The sequence below is a fragment of the Artemia franciscana genome, chromosome 11, assembly GCF_032884065.1.
Source record: "Artemia franciscana chromosome 11, ASM3288406v1, whole genome shotgun sequence".
Taxonomy (NCBI): Eukaryota; Metazoa; Arthropoda; class Branchiopoda; order Anostraca; family Artemiidae; genus Artemia; species Artemia franciscana.
In genome coordinates this window covers 41,896,693-41,908,327 of record NC_088873.1, presented here as the reverse complement: position 1 = coordinate 41,908,327, position 11,635 = coordinate 41,896,693, and the positions used below count along the sequence as shown (strand labels likewise).

Below are 11,635 nucleotides of genomic sequence, written 5' to 3'. Positions count from 1 at the left end.
GAATTTTTGACTCTGTTGCTTTATGGCAACCTTGGGGCTAAAATTGTAGTTTTACGTCACAAAATAGCAGAAATTGCTACTTGATTCAGCACAATCTTTTCTGGTAATAAAAAAGGTCAGTAAATTTTTAAATTTTACTTTCTAATGATCCTTCTTCTGGTATTCTAAAAACATTGGTTCAATATGTTCACCTTTAGGGATAAAACAAAACAAACAAATAAACACATATCCTTAACTATCTTTCCTGGACAAAATACAGAATTTCTCTTTTTTGTAGATTACAACTTGAAATCTATGCAATAATGTTCTTTTACGCTGATTTTGATGTCGTAATTTTTACAAAAATCACCTGCCCTTGTCGGGTTTCTTTTCTCCTTTTTTTAAAATTTGTAACATTTTCTCAGGCTCGTAAATTTGAAAAAACCTTAATGAATTCTATATTTTCGGAATCACAATAAAGAGCCTATTCTTTAGCGCATGTTAAATAAAACCAAAAAGTTTTTCTTAACTGAAAGTAAAGAGCGACATTAAAACTTAAAACGAACAGAAATTACCCCGTATATGAAAGGGGCTTTTCCTCCTCAACGCCCCACTCCTTACGCTAAAGTTTTACTCTTTCTCTTAACTCGAATAAAAAACTTGTTTTTTTATTTAATTTCTGAACGTTTTTAAATTAATGCATGTTTTGATTTTGGCTCTCCGCACATAAATAATTAAAACGAAATTTGCATATTAAGTTTTCTTGACTAAATGGCTTTCTCTTAGTTTTAATCGGAAAATTTGGAGAAAAAGGAGCGGGGGAGGGGGCCTAGTTGCCCTCCAATTTTTTGACTACTTTAAAAGACAACTAGAACTTTTAATTTTTTACGAACGTTTTCATTAGTAAAAAATGTACGTAGCTTAAGAATTAACTTACGTAGCGAACTTCTATATTCATATATTTTTATTACGTAGATGAGGGGGTTCACCCCTTGTCAATACCTTGCTCTTTACACTAAAGCTTGAATTTTGTCCCAATTCTTTAAGAATGACCTCTAAATCACAAAAGCCGTAGAATAAATAGTTGAAATTATTCAAAAATATTCAGCGTAAAGAGCGAGGTATTACGAGGAGTTGAACCCCTCATATGCGTAATAATTTCTGTTTGTTTTAAGTTTTAATGCTGTCACTAACTTTCAGTTGAAAAAACTTTTCATATTTATTTTTTCATTGTTTTTTTAAATAATGCTAAAAAAATCCTGCACCCCTTTCGATGAAATTCTCTTCCCCCATGACAAATTCCTCCATGGAAATATCCTCCCACGTAACCCCCCTCTTAAATTCTCCTCCTAAGAAAAACCAAAAAAATCCTACTGAACACGTCTGTAAACTTCCCAATAACCATTACTAGTAAACGCTGGTCAAAGTTTGTAACTTGCAGCCCCTCCCACGGAGACTTTGGGGGAGTATGTCGTCCCTAAAGACATAGTTATTAGGTTTTTCGACTATAGTGAATAAAATAGCTATCTCAGAATTTTGATCCGGTGACTTCGGGGAAATAAGAACGTGGGAGGGGGCCAAGGTGCCCTCCAATTCTTTGGGTCACTTGAAAGGGCACTAGAACTTTTAATTCCCATTAGAATGAACCCTCTTGCAACATTCTAGGACCACTGGGTCGATACGATCCCCCCTGGAAAAAAAAACAAAAAAAAAACAAACAAACAAAATGATAAACACATACCCGTGATCAGTCTTCTGGCAAAAAATACGAATACCCACATTTTTATAGATAGGAGCTTGAAACCCTTATAGTGGGGTTCTCTGATACGCTGAATGCGATGGTGTGATTTTCGTTAAAATTCTATGACTTTTGGGGGGGGGTTCCCCCTATTTGCTAAAATAAGGTAAATTTTCTCAGGCTCGTAACTTTTGATGGGTAAGACTAAACTTGATGAAACCTATATATTTAAAATCAGCATCTAAGTGCAATTCTTTTGATGTAACTATTGGTATCAAAATTTCCTTTTTTAGAGTTTGGTTACTATTGAGCCGGGTCTCTCCTTGCTAACAGTTCGTTACCACGAATTGTTTGATATTATTATGAAAACTTCCTTTAGACTAATTTGAACATAGTGGCAGTTTCAGAATTTTTATCAGAAGTCTTTTGTGACAGGATAGCTAAAAAAGGCATGGGAGCAGTAATGACTGCCCTCCAACAACTTTTAAACATCCCCCTGAACATGCCCTGAAAGTTTCAACTTAATTTCTGCAGCCGTTCTTGAATATTGCAAACAAGCCTTTTGATAAACTTGATGCACATAATGTCTTTTGATTTATTTTAACATACTCATCAGAATTCCTTGAAGTTAGTTTAATACCCATAGCCTTTTCCGAAACACCCAGAATTAATCATTTCCCCTTTTTCTAACAATAATCCTGCATGTGAACAATGGGCAAGTTGCGTAATTTATCACAATCATTGCCCTGGACTATGAAGATTAGTGCATACTCAGAGACATAGTAATTAGAACTTTCGACTATTTTGAACAATGTAGCTTTCTCAAATTAAGGTTAGTGTTGAGCGGAGGGGGCCTCTAAATAGGGTAAGAGGCAGGGGAGCTTCTTGCCCTCCAACCACTCTTAAACATCCGCCCCAACATTCCCTAAAATTTTCAGCTTAATACCCTCACCGTTCCTTACATATTTCCGATATGCCCTTTGGACCACCAACACTCACAAAGTTTATTTAAATTCGTTTCATATTCCCCTCAACATTTCCTTAAATATTCATCTTGATAACCTAAGCCTTTTCGGAAACCCAGGATCAAATGTGCCCCTTTTTCTGAATACAAAGACCTTATATGTAAGGAATGGACGACTTAAATAATTGAAATTCTTGCCCCAGAGGCTCTGGGGGCTAAATAAACCTCGGAATTATAGCTATTTGACCTCTGGACAATTTTGAATAAAATGCATATCTCAAAGAGGGGGGGAGGGCGTGGAAGCAGAGGCGTTATTTTCCATGCTACAGGAGGGCAAATTCCCCTCCCAGATCTCAGTCCTCCCCCCATCCAGACCCCAGTTTTCCCCTCCTCGAGCTGAAATTTACTTCCTTCAAAAATCGTGTCAAAACTAAGTTAAGCCTGCATAATTCAAGCATCCACAGAAACTGGTCAGTTTTCTTTAGTTTCTTTACCTTTATGGTGGTATGAGGCTCAGTTTTAGCCGTCACTGTCAATTTCACTTACCTTGGAAATATTTGCTCCTACTTTGCACCCTTCCCCCAGGATTTTGATGAAATCAATCTATTGTGTGGAAGGGGAATGGTTGCCCTGTGATCACTTTTGACGCTTAAAAAGGGCACTAGACGTCTTAATTTCTAAACGAATGAGTCCCCTCCGAAGATAATACGACCACTCCTTCCGTATTAAGCGGCTCGGGGAAAAAATATATAATGCATTGGAGCCTAATGACTCTTTATTTTAGACAACGCTAGAGCGTTGCCTCTGACAATTTTTTTTTCTTTTTCCAGAGTTTCTTCTTGGTGATCTGATTCTTGCTGCGCCTGTTTTAGATGAAGACGCAATATCAAGAGACATTTACCTTCCTGTTGGGCAATGGAGAGACGAAGCTAACCCTGCTCATCCCGTATATGATGGCCCGATTTGGCTTCGAGACTATCCCGCACCCTTAGATACTCTACCTTACTTTCAGAAACTGTAATTTTTTGTGATAAAGAACTAATAAATTATGGGATGTAGAAGTTTGTATATTTTAAAATGATAATGCTTTTCCTGGTATTTAAGGCACAAAAATCGTAGCTAGAGTGGCCGGCAGGTGTGGGTCACATTGTTGGCCCCTCCCCCGGGAGGCCGTCGCTACATACAAACAGAGAAGTCCTTGTTCATCTTGGAACTTTATGTTGAAGCCCTTGGCCATTGCTTTTCCCTTGTTTCTAATAAATGGCGAAGTAGCCTTGTGAAAGACTTCTTCATTAAGTTTGAAAGTGTAATGTCATAGTCTATAATATATGATATATGATATATAATATATGGTTGAGTTTGTTTCAATTAACACAGGGTTCTATACATAGTAATGAAAGGAGATTTTGTTTTTAACTGAATAAGCATTTACATTAGAGGGTTTTTCTTCAATTTTCTAAGGCTATTTTATTAATTTTAGCTAATTTTACATTTATCTAATATTGTTCAATTTATAGGCAAGACCAGCTGTTTCCTGAAAAAATTTTCCTTTCAAATGTGAGTTACAAAGGCAAATGTATTACATGATAGGACGTGGAGAGCAATATTCCCAGGGAAACTGAGGGGCAAGGATTTTAAAAATCATTCTTCCATGCTGATGGAAAGGAGACCTAACCCTTCATAATACATGGGCCCAGAACTCAAATAAGTCTAGTGAAATTATTATAAATGTAAGGTTTACGTTATAAATGTTCACTTTTTAATGTCACTTTTAATCAAGGTTTTCTTATAATTCAGCTTTTTGATTTTTTTTTTCAGTAGGATCTATAATGTAATAATATTGTACCAAGAAATGTTGAATCTCCCTACTCCTCTTCTCTCTATGTCCCAAAATATCAAGATAATTAGACTGTATTTGCTATCCCGGTGAATTTGGAGTAGATTTAGAAACGATAATCTCCAGTCAGTTTGAGAACCAAACGCACTGGATTTGACATATTATTTTTGACAATATGCATGAACATTGATTTAGTTCGAATGTCTACTTAATACTGTAACTGGAGTAGTGTGGCATTGCTAGGTGTGGTAGTTGTAGTAGTATTGGTAGAATGCAAACATTGCCTTTTTGATCATCTCCCTTATCATTTCCTGAAATTTCCAAATTAATGTGCTCAGTCATTCCTGAGTTAAGCCCTTTATTCAATTCGTATACACATAACGTTTTTTGATTTAGTTCAACACTCTCCTTAACGTTCTCTGAAAGGCTTACCTGGATTTCCTTCATTTTCTTGGAAAGTAAATTTCAAACATACATACCCTTCGTAATACTATATTCTCTTAATATTTGGATTGGACGTATTTTGGAGAATTATGAGCTTAGGGGGGGGGCTGATTGCCCTCTATTCACTTTTGGCTCTTGAAAAGGGCACTAAAACTTCTAAGTTTCAATCAAATAAGCCCCATCCTATCCAAAGTTTACACATCCACCCGTTAAAGAACAACCTTATATACCCCGAGGCTTGACTTACAACCCTTGCCCCTGAGCTCTGGGAGAGGGCTTTTTCCCATGTTCTACTCCTAAACCAAGATTCTTCAAGTTTGTGTACACTCACATACCAACTTCTTACCATAAAACTATCCAGAGGTCTTCATTTTGATAATTTTAGCCCTACTTTCCACATTGTATTCTTAAGCCTAGATTGTTCTGATATTTGGAAAGCCCAATTTCAATTTGTTACCTCCTTAGTATTCAAAAACCTTCAATTTTTAATTTTAGACCAATTTTTTCCCATGTCGTACTCCTAAACCTAGGTAATTCAGGTTTGTGTACACCCATATACCAATTTCTTACCAAAACATCACAAAAAGTTTTTTTCAATAATTTTAAACAATGTGTCTTAGAAAAGTCCCCTAGGAATTGAATTCCCAGTCTTCATGACCCAAGGAGCATATTCGTAGGACATTAATGTTCATCATGTCTCGAATTCACATTTAAAATGAGCATTTTAATGAGTCATGGCGAATTCAAATAAGATCATATTTTTCCATCTGACATTTAGCTAGGACAAGCCAAAGGAGTTGAGTCTGTAGTATAGGCAAGCTTTAGTGCCCAAATAAGGATATTTCCTCCGTAGTATAGGAAAGCTTTAGCGCCCAAATAAGGGTGGAAATTCAGTAGCTGGAGGCCCATCACTACTCACCCCCAAGTCGTTGTTTCCCAAAATGCCTCCGATAGAAATTTTAAGATCATATTTTCAAAATTAGTCCAAAGATCACATAACAAGGCCTTTGGGGTTAACACAACCCCCAGAGTCTTGGGATAAGACTTGTAAGCTGTGTCGTAGATAACTTCGAAGACCACACTGCCTTTCCATGACGAAAGTAAAACAGTTCAAAATAGGGATGAAACCTTTAAAGTTTTACTGCTGATGATGAACACTGTATATGTGTTCGAAATATCCAGTTAAATAATTTTATATCTATTCACTGTCAATAAAAAGGTTTCATCCCTATTTTGAACTGTTTTACTTTCGCAAGCTGTGTCCCGGGTGTGTATGAATGAATGAATGAATGACTGTATTTAAAGCCATTTTTCAGGCCGTATACATGCATATATAACAACAAACAAACTAAATTATGTAACAATCGACTTTCGAATAACAAGACCCTTCCGGACAAAATTTGCTACTGCTACTATATTTATTTTCGACGTCGACTTCAAAGTTCCAAGAAGGGGCTCACGACCACCCACCCCAAGAAAGCTCCCTCTTAGCTCATTTAGCCCCTGACACCTGAAAAGAAAATGGTCTAGCCCATCAAGATCACCGCAAATTGGGCAAGTATACCGCATTTCCGGGTGGCACCTATTTTCCAAATACTGTGAAGAGGGAGACAGTTTGCTCGCACCTGCATCCAAGACCTCAGAGATTCTTTTGGAATCCCTAATTTAAAATATATAATGTTTTAATGTACAAGTGGTCGTTAGATCTCTAGATTGCTTAGGTAATGTTTTGAAGTTTATATTGGGTTTTCTCTATAAATATAATGGGCATTTCCTGGTGGTCTGCTTCCAATATGCAGAGCCAATTTTATGACCTTGCAGTTTCTCTTACGTTCCTATTTCATAAGGGAAAAGATATGCAATAGCAAGAGAGTGGGCAAGAAATATTTATCCTAATAGTGATAGCTATTATACTTTGTTTGCTGCTATACGCCTTTTACAGTGATTGTGTAGCCCCCCGAATCTAAGTAATACTTGTTTTTTGAACATGAGTATTTTCCAAGTTTTTTCCAATCTTTAAATGACACTGAAAATACTTACTTTTGGAATATGAAATGATAGTAAAATCGTGTCTGGTATTATCAAGATCTTATCAAGCATTTCAAGAGTACATTGATCTTCAGGCGTGTCTTGCAAAATTAACGGGAAGTTAAATTGCTTGTACAATACGTGCATATTTGACAGGTATTATCCTGTGATCTTTGAATGAACATGATTTTTTTTTGCGTGGTTGCCTCCATTGTGCTCTCTGGCTAGCTATCAAGAGTATTTCTTTTATTGTATTTTTATTTCAGTATTAACAGTAAATTTGTAGAGTAAACAGTTAAATCTGATTATAAGACGCAAAGATGATATATTTCGAGAAAGTGTGTGTACATGATAGAGTTATTGTAGCATTGAATTCTGATAAGAATAATATTTGAACTATGAAATAGCTACTAATGGTGACATCATCGCAGATATATGCGTGCATTGTCTTGACATTGAGATATTCAATTTCTTTGCAGTACCAAAAATTTAAAGATTACTGCTGGTGGAGTTGTGAAAGTGAGATATCCAGAGGTGATATTACTCAGAGAGAATGCAAGTCTAAAACTAATAAATGAAGACCAGTACCAACTTCTTGCTAGTTGTTGTGGTAAGATGTTACCTGTTGATCAATCCTATCGCCATCTTTAAGGTATTAGCATTCAACAGAAGGTAAAAAGAAGACAGACATACTCTTCTACCAATATCATAAACAATATCTTCTCTACGTTCTAAAACTGTTACCTGTGTAAAGATATTGTAGTAATAGACAGTAAAATTGTAGGCGAAACATGGCACTGGCAGATAATTTCACAAGGAATGTAAAGACGAATCAACGTAAAACAAAGTACCAGCAAACGCTACTAGTACCATAGGAAGTTTACCAGCAGATACAGTCAATGAACCCAATAATACCAATGATGAAATTCATGTTGAATCTGTAACTCAAACCATGTTCAGAGTGGTATATGAACCGAAAATAGAAAAAGTGCCATTCCAAGAAAAAAGATGACGAATAATTTATGGAAAGAGTTCAAATATTCAATTTTTATGATGATATTAATAGCATGGAGTACTGTACGTGCAATTATTTCTATAACAATATCTAATTACGCTAATTTTTTATCTTTCCATTATTTTCTTAGGGTACTCCATCGTTTAAATTTTCATTCGAAAGTCACAGACGCAAGAACAGGAATTTTCAGAAGTAGGCACTACTACTGGGCTTACAGATGGTGTAGTAGAATCTGAAATAGGTTAACAGGGTTCTTACCGAAGAAAACCTCTCAACTAATAAGCTTAACACACGACACATCCGCAGAAAGTCAAAAGCCTAAGTCTGAAAGTTCCAACATCCAACTAACTATTCAAATTCATAAGTTCAAGCAAGCCAAACCACAAAATATCAAAGTAAAACTCTTATATACTAAGCTTCAGCAATGGAACAACCAAAAAAAGAGAAAAAACTAACTCTGAAAGTCCCAAGAATAGAATTTGTTCTGAAATGATGTTATGAAACCTTTTTAAACAGTACTGCTTGGTGTTGGAATCTGCAAAAGTCAAAAATCAATTTGAGAGTACAAAACCGAACGGAATATTTTCTGATGCTACCAAAATTCAGCTGGTACTTTTAAATCTGTTTTCATTTTTTCTTTATCAAGACAATGTGAAATCGTTTTCCTTTTATTTACAGAACCAAACTAATATTCTTTGCAGTGACATTTTACGTAAGACAATAAATAGACATATTTTTTTTCATTTCTAAGGTAATGAAATGTCGCCAAGAAAAAACACTGTCCCATTGATGTGTCTCTGACTTCCCGTTCAAGAGTATTTGATATTGTTTTTTCTTTTTCAAGCCAATGTGAAATCTTTGTGTTATTCTTAGTGAAATCCAAACGTAATATTTTTTATAAGGATATTTTACGTAAGACAAAACAATAGTCATTCTTTTCGATGGTAATAGAATATTGTTCAGCAAAAATTCATTATTGCGTTTCTGACTCTTGAAAAAGGCCATTCACTTGTTTTTGATCTTCGAAAAAATTCTGATTCTTACTCCATTTTTTTTATATATTTTAGTATACACAATTTTTACCTTTCACAAGGCTTTATAATATAATATCAGAACAAGTTCGTCTCTTATATTCCCCCTAACCCTATTTTTGAACTTGGGGTGCAAATCGTATTCATTTCCAAGTGGATCTTCAAATTGGTGCTTGGAGCACACATCTTTTTCACTTCCAAGATTGATTTTCGTCTTTATATAGATCCCAACATCAAGCGATACCTTCCAAAACTCTTCATAATATCATTTCTTAACCAAGTTTCTTCTTGGGGCTTTCAATCGTAGGTTTTTTTGCCTTTCTGTGGGGGAGGGCGTCGTGTCTGAATCTTATTATTCGCCAGTCTTTACTTTGACATTTCATGATTTGACCTGTCTGAAGTTATGAATTAGAATAGTGAGTTTTCTGTGTGGGACTTTCAGTCTTTTTTTAATACCCCTTCTAACTCCATGTTTTCAAATTGAATTATACATCTTTTTGCCGAACTGATCCCCTCCCAACTGAAATGTGACATTATACATATCCCAACACCAATAAATACTTTTCATAAGGCCTTATAATATCATTTCAGAATAAAATCTTGGGTTAATCCAATTTTTTGAAGTTGGAGTACAAATCTTTTGCACCCCCAAATTGATTTTTGATATTATGCATATTACGACACCAAGTAAAACTTTTTAAAAGGCTTTAAAATATCATTTCAGAACAAGTTCTATTCTTAATACTCCTCCTAACCGCATTTTTCAAGTTGGAGTACACATCTAACCTAAATCTCACCTTGGTCATTAACTGTTAACTTTAGACTTGCTTTTAGAGTTGCATCATCCCCCGAAATCTCACTCTCATATATCCACCAGCAGTAATGTTGAATTTTTTTGGTACTTCAAAAAACTTTGTTCTCTCACTGTCATGACAATACATGAATACCTTTCCAATGATAGCACCATTAGTACTTATTTTTTAGTTCAAACATTTATCTTTTTCGGCATTCAGTGCAACAGTAACTCAATCATGTACTCACAATTTCGTGAAATATTTCATCTTCACTTTTAAAATAAGATGTAAGCGTTTACTCTACCAATATACCGTTAATACTGAATGAAAGTATATAAGACATTAACTAGTCTCAATGACCATCAGCAGAGTACTACGGGGACAGCCGCATAAAAAATTCCAGAACTATGTTCATTCACAGGCTACATGATAATACCTGTCAAATGTGCGCGTAATGTGTAAACAATTTCACTACCAGATAAGTTCGTAAGACAATCCTAAGGATCAATGTACTCTTAAATTCTTGATAAGATTTTGATAATACCAGATATGTTTTCACTATCATTTCATGTTCCAAAAATTGACAATCGAATTTTTTGTTACAAGCGTCTGCAATTTCATTTAGAGACTTGAAAAAAAAAGTTGAAAAAATTGTCATGCTAAAAAAACGGTATTGCATTGATGCGAGAGGCTGCTCACTCTCTATGAAAGGTGTATAGCAGCACGCAAGGTATAACCCCAACCACTACCGACCTTAGACCCCACTTTAAGTTTCTGTGGCCCTGGTTGAAAGTTCTCGGACTCTCCTGTGATTCCATTTATCAATTTCATTAACAACAAAATAAGATTCTGGCTTTGACCGGGATCTGTATCCTATCCTGAAATGGCATCCTTGAATAAATTCGTCTAACCATAGTTGATGTAACAAAATTGATAAACAACAAGCTTAGACATACACGTAAAGCTTTCTTGGAGACGGGTGAGCTAATTAGGAACGGGAGTGACCCATTCTCAAGTTTCATTCTTCATGTTCACAATTATGATTTTAGAGCAATTTGATTGGCGCGGTCAAGGTATATCAGGCCAAAATTGACCAGATTTACTCGAGCCTTGTGATTCCTAGGCAATCTTCCGGATTATTGCTCATAAAATCAGTTAGAATTTTATGGAAAAGATAATACGTCAGAATTTTGCTACAAAAAGCTTTCAGGGCATATTGAAGAGATCTTGAATGTGTGTAGGAGGACACCCAGCCTCCATCATCCTTTTTGGTCCCTCCTTAACACTGATAAATACTCTGAAAAACCATCTTGTTCAAAACAGTTAGAAGGCCTAACAATCCTACCTATTGGGATACCCTGATCCCAAAGCCTCAACGGCAAGAAATCTATATTATGCAATTTGCCCGTTTCTTACATGTATTAAATAAAAAACAAATTTTTTTAACGGGAAGTAAGGAGCGAAATTAAAACTTAAAACGAACAGAAATTACTTCATATATGAAAGGGCTGCTTCCTCATCAACGCCCCGCTCTTTACGCTAAAGTTTGACTCTTTCTCTTAATTCTACTTTTTAAAACAGTAAAAAACTTTAGCGTAAAGAGCAGGGCGTTGATGAGGAAGCAGCCCTTTCATATACGAAGTAATTTCTGTTCGTTTTAAGTTTTAATGTCGCTCCTTACTTCCCGTTAAAAAAACTTGTTTTTTTTCTTTAATTTCTGAACGTTTTTGAATCAATGCATGTTTTAATTTTGGCTCTCCGCATATGAATAATTAAAACGAAATTTTCATATTTATTTTTTTGGC

The 11,635-nt window shown here is 35.4% G+C and overlaps 2 protein-coding genes across 2 annotated transcripts in view; one reads left to right on the top strand and one right to left on the bottom strand.

Annotated features, from left to right (window-relative positions):
* The window catches only part of LOC136033241 (myogenesis-regulating glycosidase-like), a 39,327-nt gene extending 35,585 nt beyond the window's left edge, over positions 1-3,742 (top strand). The window contains exon 7 of the mRNA XM_065713957.1: positions 3,512-3,742. Coding sequence (XP_065570029.1) covers positions 3,512-3,702 — 191 coding nt within the window. The 3' untranslated portion in view covers positions 3,703-3,742. The remainder of the gene's footprint in view (positions 1-3,511) is intronic.
* The window catches only part of LOC136033242 (tafazzin-like), an 80,588-nt gene extending 70,504 nt beyond the window's left edge, over positions 1-10,084 (bottom strand). Inside the window, exon 1 of the mRNA XM_065713960.1 lies at positions 9,834-10,084. The gene's annotated coding sequence lies outside the window, so the exon portion shown is untranslated. The remainder of the gene's footprint in view (positions 1-9,833) is intronic.
* Between the last annotated feature and the right edge of the window lie 1,551 nt (positions 10,085-11,635).